The sequence below is a fragment of the Sebastes fasciatus genome, chromosome 4, assembly GCF_043250625.1.
Source record: "Sebastes fasciatus isolate fSebFas1 chromosome 4, fSebFas1.pri, whole genome shotgun sequence".
Taxonomy (NCBI): domain Eukaryota; kingdom Metazoa; phylum Chordata; class Actinopteri; order Perciformes; family Sebastidae; genus Sebastes; species Sebastes fasciatus.
In genome coordinates this window covers 28,262,179-28,278,212 of record NC_133798.1, presented here as the reverse complement: position 1 = coordinate 28,278,212, position 16,034 = coordinate 28,262,179, and the positions used below count along the sequence as shown (strand labels likewise).

At 39.1% G+C, this 16,034-nt stretch overlaps 2 protein-coding genes across 2 annotated transcripts; one reads left to right on the top strand and one right to left on the bottom strand.

Moving 5' to 3' along the window:
* Window positions 1–1,104: 1,104 nt before the first annotated feature.
* Window positions 1,105–9,339, bottom strand: sh3gl3b (SH3-domain GRB2-like 3b). The gene is made up of 10 exons (XM_074633412.1): window positions 9,145–9,339; window positions 7,109–7,177; window positions 6,930–7,002; window positions 6,705–6,848; window positions 5,018–5,151; window positions 4,771–4,929; window positions 4,596–4,699; window positions 3,752–3,876; window positions 3,604–3,657; window positions 1,105–2,069 (listed from the first exon to the last, which is right to left on the bottom strand). Exons 1-10 carry the CDS (start codon window positions 9,187–9,189, stop codon window positions 1,858–1,860), a joined length of 1,119 nt encoding a protein of 372 aa, XP_074489513.1. The 5' UTR covers window positions 9,190–9,339; the 3' UTR covers window positions 1,105–1,857.
* Window positions 9,340–10,273: 934 nt separating this feature from the next.
* On the top strand, window positions 10,274–15,948 carry commd9 (COMM domain containing 9). Its single transcript, XM_074633419.1, has 6 exons — window positions 10,274–10,390; window positions 11,885–12,001; window positions 12,882–13,021; window positions 14,344–14,378; window positions 14,485–14,588; window positions 15,315–15,948. Exons 1-6 carry the CDS (start codon window positions 10,337–10,339, stop codon window positions 15,450–15,452), a joined length of 588 nt encoding a protein of 195 aa, XP_074489520.1. The 5' UTR covers window positions 10,274–10,336; the 3' UTR covers window positions 15,453–15,948.
* The last annotated feature ends 86 nt before the right edge of the window (window positions 15,949–16,034 follow it).

Sequence of the window (16,034 nt, the reverse complement as noted above, 5' to 3'; positions counted from 1 at the left end):
CAATGTGGTATTTAGGAGGCAATATTGGTCATTTTTATCAATTCTTCAGTGGTAAAAAATTGTTAAATTTAGCACCAAATCTGTGTAACAAATGGTATCAACACAAAAATTGCTTTAACAATTTATGAGACATAATAGAGCATGGGGATGACCATCATATACTTCTATCATCATGTTCTAAACCCGTATACACTTTTTTCTAACAACTAAACTATATAACATCTTTTAGTTAAAAGGAATATCGACAAGCTAAAAGCATCAAAGACCATTCAAACGTATAGAGTAGTCCTCTCACACGTCTGACTGGACACAATCAAGCGTTGTAGCAGCAGATTACTAACTATTAAACATTAGAGTTAATTAAACTTACTTATAATTATAATAGTATCTTTTATTTATTCTTATCATGAAATTATACATTATAGTGGAAGTGCCCAGATAGTGGTCTATTCACAGCAGTCTGCAGTCTATCCCACTCATAAGAGCAGACAGCATCATTCTGATGTTGTGCAGTAATGTGAAGGCAGGAGTCGCTTTGTGCAGGAAATTAAGGTAAAAGTCTTAAAGGGAAACACGCACTTTAGTCTAAACATGTCTATACAGTATTTACTGACGGGTGTTTTTATAGCTTAAAGTTTAACATGAGGTCAGAAACTAAAGCTCTCTACAGTAGACACTCAAGCGCTCTACAGTAGACACTAAAGCTCTCTACAGTAGACACTAAAGCTCTCTAAAGTAGAAACTAAAGCGCTCTACAGTAGAAACTAAAGCTCTCTACAGTAGACACTAAAGCTCTCTACAGTAGACACTAAAGCTCTCTACAGTAGAAACTAAACCTCTCTACAGTAGACACTAAAGCACTCTAGAGTAGAAACTAAAGCTCTCTACAGTAGACACTAAAGCTCTCTACAGTAGAAACTAAAGTTCTCTATAGTAGACACTAAAGCTCTCTACAGTAGACACTAAAGCTCTCTACAGTAGACACTAAAGCTCTCTACAGTAGAAACTAAAGTTCTCTACAGTAGACACTAAAGCTCTCTACAGTAGACACTAAAGCTCTCTACAGTAGAAACTAAAGTTCTCTATAGTAGACACTAAAGCTCTCTACAGTAGAAACTAAAGTTCTCTACAGTAGAAACTAAAGTGCTCTACAGTAGAAACTAAAGCACTGTACGGTAGAAACTAAAGCACTCTACAGTAGAAACTAAAGCTCTCTACAGTAGACACTAAAGCGCTCTACAGTAGAAACTAAAGCTCTCTATAGTAGAAACTAAAGCTCTCTACAGTAGACACTAAAGCGCTCTACAGTAGAAACTAAAGCTCTCTATAGTAGAAACTAAAGCTCTCTACAGTAGAAACTAAAGCGCTCTACAGTAGAAACTAAAGCTCTCTATAGTAGAAACTAAAGCTCTCTACAGTAGAAACTAAAGCGCTCTACAGTAGAAACTAAAGCTCTCTATAGTAGAAACTAAAGCTCTCTACAGTAGAAACGAAAGCGCTCTAAAGTAGAAACTAAAGCTCTCTACAGTAGAAACTAAAGCTCTCTACAGTAGACACTAAAGCTCTCTACAGTAGGAAATAAAGCTCTCTACAGTAGACACTAAAGCGCTCTACAGTAGAAACTAAAGCGCTCTACAGTAGACACTAAAGCGCTCTACATTAGAAACTAAAGCACTCTACAGTAGAAACTAAAGCGCTCTACAGTAGAAACTATGGCCTTCCTTCCCAGTAAAACAGACACGCCGCTTGTGAAAAAAGTGCAAATCAGAAGCTGATGAGTTGCATCATTGAAAGAAACACGCTCAACACGTACGATGTGATGTCTGCGTTTAGCGTTGGTGTGTTTCTAATATGTCGTCATGGTAACGGCAGAGGCACCAGCACGTCCACGTAGCTGACGGGGAACAGTCCCGATCGGCCGCCGGCGTTGCCCTCGTACCAGTTGGCGTCGACCTGATTGGTGAGGACGATGACGTCGCCCACGCTGAAGCTCAACTCGCCCTCGTGGCTCGGGTGGAAGGAGTACAGCGCCCGGCAGCAGGGCTGATCCAGGACCAGCTGACTGTCAGCTGGGCGTGAGACACCGAGGCAGACAGAGAGAGAGAGAGAGAGAGAGAGAGAGAGAGAGAGAGAGAAAGTATTTACTGTTAGCAGGTTTAAACAGAGGTGGAATGTAACTAAGTACATTTACTCAAGTACTTGTACTTTACTTGAGTATTTCATTTTCTGTTACTTTCTACTTCTACTTCTACACTACATCTCAGACGGAAATATTGTACTTTTTACTCCACTACATTTATCTGACCGTTGCTATGCGTAACAGAATGTACAACAGACCATTGCTACGTATAACAGACCGTTGCTATGTATAATAGACCGTTGCTATGTACAACAGACCGTTGCTATGTATAGCAGACAGTTGCTATGTATAACAAACCGTTGCTATGTATAATAGACCGTTGCTATGTATAGCAGACCGTTGCTATGTACAACAGACCGTTGCTATGTATAGCAGACCGTTGCTATGTATAACAGACCGTTGCTATGTATAATAGACCGTTGCTATGTATAGCAGACCGTTGCTATGTACAACAGACCGTTGCTATGTATAGCAGACAGTTGCTACGTATAACAGACCGTTGCTATGTATAATAGACCGTTGCTATGTATAGCAGACCGTTGCTATGTACAACAGACCGTTGCTATGTATAGCAGACCGTTGCTATGTATAACAGACCGTTGCTATGTATAATAGACCGTTGCTATGTATAGCAGACCGTTGCTATGTACAACAGACCGTTGCTATGTATAGCAGACAGTTGTTATGTATAACAAACCGTTGCTACGTATAATAGACCGTTGCTATGTATAACAGACCGTTACTATGTATAACAGACTGTTGCTACGTATAACGGACCACTGCTATATATAACAGACCGGTGCCATGTATAGCAGACCGTTGCTATTTGTAACAGACCGTTGTTATGGACACAGTTTTGATGTCAGACTCTGGCGGACTGTTTTTGTGTCAAATTATTGATTTATTAAGTAAGTAGCCGTGTAATAAGCAGGATAGTAGCCGTGTAATAAGCAGGATAATGTACAGCTAGCGGGTCATTGTTGTTAAATAAACCCTGACAGGGCGATCGCCCTGAAGTGTGCCTGTGTATGATCACCTGAAACTAAGAATCTGGTCGTCTTCATGGAGTCTACCATGTTGCTCCTAAATGTTTCTACAGTAGCCCAGAACGGACAAACCAAACACTGGTTCTAGAGAGAGACTTTCACGTTTTTACGTAACCTAAAGAACATCGTAGTTCTCTGACACGCTTGTGAAACTGCGGTAACGTGAGCCACATAGTGTTAAACCGTGGTACCGCCAGCCGCCGTCTGACTTCCGTTGCCCCTAAACTGGTGTTATTATGGTATGGATGGCCTCTGAGCCAGGCCAAAACTAAATCACTAAATCCTACACACTGTCCCTTTAACAAACCAACCTGTTAGTCTTCATCCCTGAAGTCTCTTCTCTAGTGAAACCCAAAAATATAGTTTGAAAACATTTGAAATAAAACATAAATCTCACCTTTGTGAGTATTTTCTTACCGTAACAGGAGATGGGACTGCCGGGTCGGGACGGTAACACTGTGAACTGCTCTCCTGTCGCAGAATAACAAAAATATGTTCTAAATCTTTTAGACATTTTATTCCAGAGAAACTTGAGAGAGAAAACAGTATTTTCAACAGGAGTAACCTGAGGGAACTGGAGCTGTGATGGACGGCTGCTGGTAAAATCCGACTCCGCCGTTGTGTTCACTTCTGACTCGGATCCTTTTGGGTCTGAACCGTCGCTCTGGTTTGTTACTGGCAGCAGTCAGACTGTTTACAACACATACAGAACATTTAAAACTTAATGCAATAACACTGAAACCAGATCGAGAGTCTAAAATAAATAAATAAACCCTTCTGACTTAGGTGACTGATTTTAATGCCAACATCAGGACAAGATCTTCTATACATCAAATCAACCTGTTTATGTATATTCTTATGATCCTCACCGTTAACTCTTTACTTTGAGGTTTGTGTATAGTTTGAATTTGCACCTTATTGTTCACCAGTTTCCATTTATGACACTTAAGGCCTTATTTTAACAATCTTTATTACAAGGCTGTGTTGAATACTCGATTCTGATTGGTCAATCATGGCTTTCTGCAGTCTGTAATTTCTGTATAAGAGATCATTGCTATGTATAACAGACCATTGCTATGGATACAGTTCTGATGTCGGACTCTAGAGGACCGTTTTTGTGTAAAAATATTGATTCCTAAAGTAAGTAGCTGTGTAATAAGGGGGATAATGTACAGCTAGAGGGTCATTGTTGTGAAAGAATCCCCTTCAGGGCGATGGGAGACGGGTGGTAAACAGTGATAAATTCATGCTCCCCAGAGGATCTCTCTCCGTTGTATTTAGAGCTCCTGCAGTTAATAAACTTTGTACACATGATAAAGTATTTCTGTGGGTATTTATGGTTAATTAAGTGTAGAATAGTTTATATTTTGGTGATGCTGAAGTTTTCTCTCTGGTGTTGAACAGCTCACCTGACCTGCAGGTCGCCATGGAGACCCAGCAGGATGCGGTGGGCGTCGCGGTGAAAGTCCAGCAGAGCAGCGACCAGAGCGGCCAGACGACTGAGCTGAACGACCTGCAGGCAGAAACATCACCCTCTGAGTAATAGATCTGAGGTCAGTCAGAGTTTATCATCATCAGACTCACGTCGCTCTGCAGTAGGGTGAACATGCTCCTCTCCGCCAGCTCTTTGGACGTGATGAACTTGTCCCAGGCTTGATGGACCTCCTCCGCTGGGACTTTCCCTCTTCGTCTCCTCTTGTAGTCAAAGTCCAGCCGACGGCCGTTCAGCTTCTTCAGCTGGTACTGAGGAACCAACCAGAACGATGGTCAGAACACCTACACATGGTTACTGAATATCTGTATTTATATGATGAACATGAGCTGCTCTCACCCTGATGTCATTCAGCTCCGTGTTGTGGAGCTCCTGCAGAGGGTCGATGAAGGTGCGTTTAACGTTGACATCCAGAACGTCTCTGGCCTGAGCGACCTGCTGCAGAGCTTCACCCATAACAGTCAGAGCACCGCCTGAACAGGATGAGGACCAAACAGAGGATGAACCAGAGGATGAACCAGCGGATGAACCAGAGGACCAACCAAAGGACCAACCAAAGGATGTAGCAGAGGACCAACCAGAGGATGAACCAGAGGACCAACCACAGGATGAAGCAGAGGACCAACCAGAGGACCAACCAGAGGATGAACCAGAGCACCAACCAGAGGATGAACCAGAGGACCAACCAGAGGATGAACCAGAGTACCAACCAGAGGATGAACCAGAGGACCAACCAGAGGATGAACCAGAGGATGAAACAGAGGATGAACTAGAGGACCAACCAGAGGATGAACCAGAGGACCAACCAAAGGATGAACCAGAGGACCAACCAGAGGATGAACCAGGGGACCAACCAGAGGACCAACCAGATGACAAACCAGAGGATGAACCAGAGGACCAACCAGAGGATGAACCAGAGGATGAACCAGAGGACCAACCAGAGGACCAACCAGATGACCAACCAGAGGATGAACCAGAGGACCAACCAGAGGATGAACCAGGGGACCAACCAGAGGATGAACCAGAGGACCAACCAAGGGACCAACCAGAGGATGAACCAGAGCACCAACCAGAGGATGAACCAGAGGACCAACCAGAGGATGAACCAGAGGACCAACCAGAGGACCAACCAGAGGATGAACCAGAGGACCAACCAGAGGACCAACCAGAGGATGAACCAGAGCACCAACCAGAGGATGAACCAGAGGACCAACCAGAGGATGAACCAGAGGACCAACCAAGGGACCAACCAGAGGATGAACCAGAGCACCAACCAGAGGATGAACCAGAGGACCAACCAGAGGATGAACCAGAGGACCAACCAGAGGATGAACCAGAGGATGAACCAGAGCACCAACCAGAGGAACAAACAGAGGATGAACCAGAGGACCAACCAGATGATGAACCAGAGGATGAACCAGAGGACCAACCAGAGGATGAACCAGAGGATGAACCAGAGGACCAACCAGAGGACCAACCAGAGGATGAACCAGAGGACCAACCAAGGGACCAACCAGAGGATGAACCAGAGCACCAACCAGAGGATGAACCAGAGCACCAACCAGAGGATGAACCAGAGGACCAACCAGAGGATGAACCAGAGGACCAACCAGAGGATGAACCAGAGGACCAACCAGAGGACGAATTGGAGGATGAACCAGAGGACCAAACAGAGGATATACCAGAGCACCAACCAGAGGATGAACCAGAGGACCAACCAGAGGATGAACCAGAGGACCAACCAGAGGATGAACCAGAGGATGAACCAGAGGATGAACCAGAGGATGAACCAGAGGACCAACCAGAGGACCAACCAGATGATGAACCAGAGGATGAACCAGAGGACCAACCAGTAGAAGATATAAAAGAACCAATCAGAGGATGAACCAAAGAATGAACCAGAGGCCCAACCAGAGGATGAACCTCAGGACCAACAAGAGGAGTTTTAACAGAGGATTAAAACTCTTCCTTTTCTCACTGTTAGCTACATGTTTAATATCATATCTTCCTTAAACCGACTTCGTACCAAATTCAGAAGCAGCTCCGAGCTCCTGGCCGTAGTGCGACATGCAGTCTCCCAGCATGCCCTCTGTCTGCGGGTAACCCACCGACTTCCCCTGTCCTCGAATCCTGGACATCGTGTTGAGCATGCTCAGTTTAGCTCTGTCTGCTGTGAAAACACAAAGACAGTCACGTCATGTAGTAACACAAGATGGTTGGAGGAACATCTGTATAGTGTTGTGTTTATTACCTGGGTTTGGTTGGAGGAACTCTGTGGTTCTGGACAGCAGCTCCAGCAGCAGAGAGTGGATGACAACAACACTCTGACAGACAGAAACAGAGAGATGGAACAGAAAGATGAAGCAGTCAGCTCTGATCTGATGGAGCTCTCTGAATGAACACAGTGATGAGTCGTATTCACAGTTTTACCTTCTCCATCTTCAGGAAGTCATCGTCCATCTTTGTTCCTTCAGCTCCCATCAGCCGCTCGTTCAGCAGCTGCAGGAACAGATGAGGAACATCAGCAGTAGTTACTGTAGTAGTAATGGTATCAAAGGTAACTATATTCATATCATAGGAGCAGTAGTAGTAGTAGTAGTAGGCTACTAGTACTAATTGTACATGATTAAAGCAGTGATGGAAAGTAAGTAAGTACTTGTACTCAAGTACTGTACTTGAGTGCAATTTTTCCATTTAATACTTTATATTTCTCCACTCAAATAAAGATTTTTGCACCCAAAACATCTGAAGAGTTAATAAAATCTAAATATAATACTATAAAAGTCACAGTTATACACACAGAGTAATTTTTACTTTCAAATACTTTAACTACATTTTCCAGCTTACATATTTTTACTTTAAGGTGCTACTGATAACATTGATAACATTCAGCCACTAGATGTCACATTGTCCTCCCCCGCTCCATTGCATTCACTTCACAAGAAGTAGTTGCCAGACTTTTACTGTCAATTTCAGCCATTTATCCGTTATTTTTTCACACTAACTGATGACACACAGATACCACGTGATACCAACGTCGTTTTACTATTGGCTCACAAGCCTTGATAGAAGTTTTATCTTACACAGAGATAAACAAAACATTCATTTTGGACACGCCAAAATTTATAAATGATTAATTCACAATCATAATATTTTTTTTCAGAAAAAGCCATACTTTTATTCTGCACCTTTCTAAAAGCTTTGTGGATATATTATTATTTTTTAAAGAACATAAAAATGTTATCAATAAGACCTTTAAGTAACATTTACAATGCAGGATTTTTACTTGTAACCAGGTACTTTTACATGTGGTATTATTAGCCTAAAGGGTCTGAATACTTCTTCCACCGCTGACTAATAGTAGCAGCAGTTTTGGGCTGAACGGTAGTAGTATCTGTGCAGTATTGTAGTAGTATTATGGTAACAGTATTGTAGTAGTATTATGGTAACAGTATTGTAGTAGTATTGTCTGAGCTGTGGTAACAGTATTGTAGTAGTATTGTCTGAGCTGTGGTGACAGTATTGTAGTAGTATTGTCTGAGCTGTGGTGACAGTATTGTAGTAGTATTGTCTGAGCTGCGGTGACAGTATTGTAGTAGTATTGTCTGAGCTGTGGTGACAGTATTGTAGTAGTATTGTCTGAGCTGTAGTAACAGTATTGTAGTAGTATTGTCTGAGCTGTGGTAATAGTATTGTAGTATTATTGTTTGAGCTGTGGTAATAGTATTGTAGTATTATTGTTTGAGCTGTGGTAATAGTATTGTAGTAGTATTGTTTGAGCTGTGGTAATAGTGTTATAGTAGTATTTTCTGAGCTGTGGTGAAAGTATTGTAGTAGTATTTTCTGAGCTTTGGTGAAAGTATTGTAGTAGTATTGTCTGAGCTGTGGTAACAGTATTGTAGTAGTATTGTCTGAGCTGTGGTGATAGTATTGTAGTAGTATTTTCTGAGCTTTGGTGATAGTATTGTAGTAGTATTTTCTGAGCTGTGGTGACAGTATTGTAGAAGTATTTTCTGAGCTGTATTGATAGTATTGTAGTAGTATTTTCTGAGCTGTGGTAACAGTATTGTAGAAGTATTGGAAGAAGTAGTAATATCAGTTGTATTAGTAGAAGTTGTAGTAGTCAAAGTGGCATCAGTATGCTAGTATAGTAGCAGATGTTGGTGGTACTGTCAGTGGTACTGTAGTAGTGATTGTAGTAGTCAGTAGTAACCAGTAGTAGTACTAGTAGTACAACAACAACAGTATCAGGCTGATATCAGATATCAGGTAAACTGCAGGTTTTCAGATGGAAACATTAAAAGTACTTATTGTGATGTATCAATAAAGTCTTATCATTAATACTGATCTGATGGATCGATACCGGAACCAGCAGGCCTCGTGTCGCAGTAAATCCACTGAAGGGAATACATTGATCCTACATCCCCCGGTACACCTCATAAAACAGCCCGGTTTAACCCGGTTACCTGGCTGGCTTTGTGGAGCTGCTTCTTCATGCCGGAGACCGACATCTTCACCGGCGGACCGGACACAAACACCAGCGGCCGGCCGGAGATCAGCGGAGCGGATCACCGGCAGGCTCCGGCAGACTCCATCCCGTCTGAGAGGCTCCGACCCCCGCAGAGACTCACTGCAGCGAGCCGCTCCGGCTGGAGCCACCGGCACCCACTATTATTATTTATTAAACTATTATTAATGTATTATTACCGTAAATTAAGATTCATCATCATTACGATATTGAATCAGAGGCTTGTGTACAGGCATTTAATGCAACATTTATCTCTATATTACAAATATATGTTATTTATTTTTACATACATTTATATAGACTAGTTTTATTTATTTATGTAATTAATTATTATTTAGATATATTGTTGGTTTATTTTTTTATATAATCCATTAGCATATCCTTTAATATGATTTATTTATTTATGATGTTTTTTAATTATTTATTGTTTAATTAGAATGTTTTCTTAAACATTTTCTATTATAAAGTCATACTTTTTATTCAATTAAATCTGATAATAAATCAATGACTGTATTTTGGGATTTATTATTATTATTATTTATTATCTGTTATTTTTAAATAATCCATTAGCATATTAGCCTTTATTATGATTTATTTATTTATGCTTTTATTATTATAAAATATTATTCATTCTTTTAAAATGTTTTCTTAAACATTTTCTATTATAAAGTCATACTTTTTATTTAACTAAATATAATAATAAATCAATGACTAGATTAAATCAATAACACTGATTATTATTATTTATTATCTGTTACAGGTATCAGTCTGTAGGATTTATTGGATTAGATTTTAAAAGTATTTTGTTGTGATAAAATGTTTTATTTTTTTTAAATTTACTACTTTTTTTCCACACACTATTTTACTGCTGTATTGTTTTCATATTTTTATATACATGTATTTTTACTCAACATCTTCTAATATTATTAAAGTAATTGTATTAATTGTTGCTGTTAAATTAAATAAAAAAAAAATTGGATTAGATTTTAATTTTTATTGTACATTTGTTTCTCTTTTCCACTACAAATACATTTAATCTGATTTTATCTTTCCAATTTGAGGTTTCTTGAGCGCACTTCATTTCCCATGAGCAGTAGCGCCATGTGTCCTTGTCACATGACCGTGCCAACATGGCGGCCGCTGTCTCCAGCGAACATTTCGACAACTTGCAGCTTCTTCTGAAGGTATTCATCCTTATTATTCACTCTTTATAAACTCTCAGCGTTTAAACTGAAGCTCCATCTGTTGGTTTATATTGTAGTTGTTTGATTACTTCTGATTAATATGAATAAATAGCTTAAATTAGCCCTCTAGCATCTCATTCAGTTCAGGATGTAAACTCAGATAAAGACTCTGTCAATAAGAGTTTAGTCCTTATGTTTTTAGATTATGTTGTTACATATTATAATTGCTCATTACTTACTTTACACTATACATCATATATACCACTTTATAGACTGCACATATGTACATATTACATTTATTTATTGACAGACTGCACACACTATGTTCACCCATTCACTCTTCTTTTATATCTCTATTATTGTTTTTATAATGTTTGTATACCTTTACCTCTTTACCATTTATTATAATTTAACTGTCAGATCATATTCTTGTTTTGGATCTTGTTGGATTATTATTGTGGGGTTGCAAATATTAGCTGAAATGTTTTCTAGAGCTCAAACAATACTTCAGTTTTGAAGTCCATATACAGTGATGGAAAGTAACTAAGTACATTTACTCAAGTACTGTACTTAAGCACAAATTTGAGGAACTTGTAATTTACTTGAGTATTTCCATTTTTTACTACTTTCCACTTCTCCTCCACTTCATCTCAGAGGGAAATATTGTACTTTTTACTGCTCTACATTTATATGACAGCTTTATTTACTTTGCAGATTTATATTAATAATACCAAATATAATTAACTAACACATTATGATGTATTATTACAGATTAGGATAAGACTTTATTGATCTCTTTGTGAAATCCACAAATTGCCAAGCAGTGTACAGTAAAATGAGCTCCACCTTTACCAGCTGCAACAATAATCATAATACATAATATAATATAGATTATTTTGCAGAATGAGTACTTTTACTTTTTGGTTCTTTAAGTATATATTTAATGTTGATGATACTAGATCAAGTAAATAAAAATGAAATCAAGATGAAACCAACATAACTTTATTTTTATTTATTTCTTGATGATTGAATATTTTCCAGTGGCAGCACTTTTTTTATTGTTTTCATTTATTTATTCATTTTTATCTATTTTAGCATCAGTATATGTTTTCTTATTATTCTGTCCCTGGATATGTTTCTTGTTTCCTTTGTCTTTTATGTATGTGGAGTGTGTTTTATGGATGCAGTGTGGGTTGAAGCCCAGTCCTAATGTCCTACAATGTGGGACAATAAAGTGAATCTTGAATCTTACTGAAGTAAAAGATCTGAGTACTTCCTCCACCTCTGCAGATATTAATATATTGTCCGATATTAGTTTTTTTAATATAAGCAAACATCATTTCAGTTGATATCTCAGAATTATCTGACCAACAAAAATCTTCAATATTCAATGAAATCAGAGAAAATGTTCCCACCTGAGAAGCTGAAGGAGAGCTGGTCCACAGCTGTGCTCCTGATGTTGTTGTTGACTCTGAGCTGTTGTTGTCTCCTGAGGCTCCGTCTAAAGACGCAGTGAAGGACGTTTGTGTCCAGAGTCACAGAGGTCCGAGTCGGCGGCTGGCAGAGTCCACAGCAGCTACACTCAGCATCCCTGCCGCCCAGGCTGCTCAGGTAGGTGAATTCTCACTGGAGCAACAGTTGATGCTACATGAACAATAATACCTGTAAAGACTCTTTAATCATCATACTAAACATCATAATAATGTGAATGCACATTGCAGTGAGGAGAAAAAAAGGTCTGTGAATGAAATGCATCATTAAATAAATAACAATAATGAACTTTATTTATAAAGCACCTTTCACATAGGGGGTGTAGTTTCAAAGTGCTTTACAGTAAAGTCAATAAACAAGAGAATAAATAAAAACAAGTACTTAGTTCTTTATACTATGACAGTTTTCCTAAAATTAGACTGAAAAATCCCAATATATTGCGTTGCTTACATTATCGCAATATATTGAATCGTAACCCCTGTATCATGATACTTATCGTATCGCCAGATTCTTGCCAATACACAGCCCTAATGCTGAATAAATGAATACTCACAGAGTTTCTCTTTCAGCCTTCTGTAAGAGAAACTTTGTGTGATAGTTTGTATTTAAATAAAACAGCAGCAGAGGATCTAAGAGGACATTAAGGATTAGAAAACAACCAATAATTAGTAATGTAGGCTGGTCCCAAACCATTAAGAGCTTTGTAAACAAGTAAAAGAAGTTTAAAATCAATCCGAAAAGACACTGGGAGCAGGTGACGGATGATATACTCTTCTTGTTAAATGAACTCTGGCAGCAGAGCTCTTGATTAATTGTAGTTTATCAATGGATTGTTCTGGAACAATAAGAGGTTGCTGTCAGACAAAATGCAATTAAAAACTGAGTAAATCTAAACTGGTGATGATGGACGTTCAGTAGTCTGACTTTAATGTTCTATATACAGATGTTGGACTTAACAATAAACAGATCAAACCTCTGCGTGTGTGCGTTTTCCCTCCAGCTGGTTCGGTCTCTCCACGTTCTGTCTCACCACGTCCTCTTCTACAACCTCAGCTCTCCGGAGCAGATCCTCCATCTGTTCCCCGACTCGTTCCACTCCAGTCTGAAGAACCTGATCACCAAGATCATGCTGGAGAACAGGTCAGTCAGAATCTCTCTCTGTTCATAAGAGGACTGAGTCACTAATAACACATGATAATTCATCAACATCATCAGCATCAGTTAGCCTCATAATTACTGCTACGTCTGCTTTACATGGCTGCGTGTATGTGCTGACTCGTGGTTGTGATCGTTGCATGATTTGTCTTGTTGCTGATTTTGTTGCATCTTATTGTCACTTCATTGGCTTTGTTCAGTATGGAGGACAGAACCTGCAAAAATAAATAAAAAATGAATAAATAAATGACTCAATAAATAAATAAATATGTCATTAAATATAGCAAAATAATATTAAAAATAAATGTAGCCATTAATTAATTAATTGATCAATTGTGACATAAATTTATATTTCTGTTTTAATTTGCTTCTTTATTTATTTTGTCTTTGTATTAATTCCCTAGTTTATTTACTCTTATGTTTAATTTTCCCTAATATTTATTTATTATTAATCTTTAAATTTATTATTTTTTTTGCTTATTTTTTATTTATTTTATATTTATTTAAAATGTCTGTATTTATGGATTTATTTATTTTCTGTATTCTTTTCTTTTTACATTTCTTTTTGCATTTCAGGCTGTTACTCAACGTGTGTCCACATAATACATACATAAATACATTTAGAAATACTTATAAAATAAATAAAAGAATAAGTGCAAAAATAAATACATTTTAAAAATAATAAAAAATAAATAAAAGGGAAAATTAAACAGAAGAGGAAATAAATAAGGGAATAAATACAAAGATAAATAAATAGAGAAGCAAATTAAAACAGAAATATCAATGTCATATTTTATCGATTAATTAATGGCTACATTTATTTTTGCTACATTTAATGACTTATTTATTAATTGATTTTGGCAAGTTCTGTCCTCCATAGATCAGAGGACTGTTTTCCATTCAATTAAATTAAGACATTTAGGTTTTTAAAACATAGGCGTCTTATTACCAGGTGATACTTTATTTTATGGCTCCATAATTTCCGAGGATGTAATTTAGCACTAATTTTAAGAAAAAAAATGGAATTTCCTTAAAAGAAAATCTCACTTTAATTCCAAATAAATATTCATTATTTATTGTTCATTAGAAACTTTAACTCTCCATATTTGTTGAATTTTGCACCACATTTTCAATCAAACATTTCTTTAATTGTACTATAATTATTAACTAATTTCATGGTTCTTCCTCAGAAATGACAGATGTGTAAAGTAAAGCATTATTGATTACCCCTCTTCCTATTGGTTGGCTGAATGTGATGTAACTACAGGCTGTAATGACATCACACGTCTCCCACTCATGTCTTTCAGTCCAACATGGAGAACAGAAGCTCTCAGTAATCAGAGTGAGTCGATCCAGATTCAGGTTTTATCTTCCATCTTTGTAGAGTGCGTGTGTGTGTTAGGCTCTAAACTGTGTGTGTGTGTGTCTGTGTGTGTCTGTGTGTGTAGTCTCCCTCCCCCAGCTGAAGGAGTTGGACTGGAGAGTCGACATGGTGACCGGCTCAGACTCAGTCAGTCGGATGTCCATCCCAACCTGCCTGGTTCAGCTCAAGGTGGGTACCAACCTGAACCTCCGGGTACCGAGGTCACGTGTCCTCCGGGTACCGAGGTCATGTGAATTTCTGTCCATCATTCACATGAACTGATGTAGCCAGTACTTACCTTCCTCTATTGTAGAGTGATGAGGACGCTGTTCCTGCAAACAAAAGATGCTGTGAATCCGTCGCTGGTTGTAATCGTGCCCGTCACTCCTCCTAATCGCGCCCGTTGCTGGTCGTAATCGCGTCTGTCGCTGGTTGTAATCGTGTCTGTCACTGATCGCAATCGCGCCCGTCGCTGGTCTTAATCGCAACCGTCGCTGGCCCTAATTGTGTCCGTTGCTGGTCGTAATCGCGTCCGTCGCTGGTTGTAATCGTGTCTGTCGCTGATTGTAATCGCGCCCGCCGCTGGTCGTAATCGCAATCGTCGCTGGCCCTAATTGTGTCCGTTGCTGGTCGTAATCGTGTCTGTCACTGATCGTAGTCGCGCCCGTTGCTGGTCATAGTCACGTTCGTCGCTGGTCGTAATCGTGTCTGTCGCTGGTCGTAATCGCGTCCGTTGCAGGTCGTAATCGCGTCTGTCACTGATCGTAATCGCGCCCATCGCTGGTCGTAATCGTGTCTGTCGCTGGTCGTAATCGCGTCCGTTGCAGGTCGTAATCGTGTCTGTCGCTCATCGTAATCGCGTCCGTTGCTGGTTATAATCGTGTCTGTTGACGTGTCTGTGTGACCTGTTTTCAGATGGAGGATCCATGTCCGTCAGCAGGCAGCGAGTCGGTTTCCGCGGTGACGGTGGAGCTGAGCCGGGAGTCTCTGGACACCATACTGGACGGACTGGGACGCATCAGAGACCAGCTGTCTGTGGTCGCCGGGAAATGAGGCCTGGAGACAGCTGATTGGCTTGTTCATATGATGACATCACAGTTTTTACAGAATGACTGAAGCTGAACGTTAATCATCTTCACATTTGACTGATTTCTTCCACATCATGTTGATTATTTGTTGTTTTCTCCTGGAAGTTACTCGTCAGGTTTTTAACCCCGAACTAATTAACGAGTTAATTCATCAGTTGGTCGATTTACAGAAATGTACACGTTTTTATAACCGATTTATCATCAGAAAGAATCAACATTTTTTTCCTTTTTTTTCCTTCAGACCAAGAAAGAATGACTATCTGCCATCTGATATTTGTCATGTTGATAATTTGTCCATTGAATGATGAATCAAAAGAATAATTAAGGGTCCAAGCATGAAGTAATGAATATGAAATTAACTAGTGTCAAAGATATTACCCTCAAACTGCAGATATGTATTTGATTAAAGATTATTCTTTTTTACATCCACTAATATGAAAATAAACTCTTTAAGTCTTTAACATCTATGAATCATATTCACCTACATTTTATACTTTTACTTCCTTCTAAAATAAAACTACAGATGCTACGACCGCGAGATTCAAAT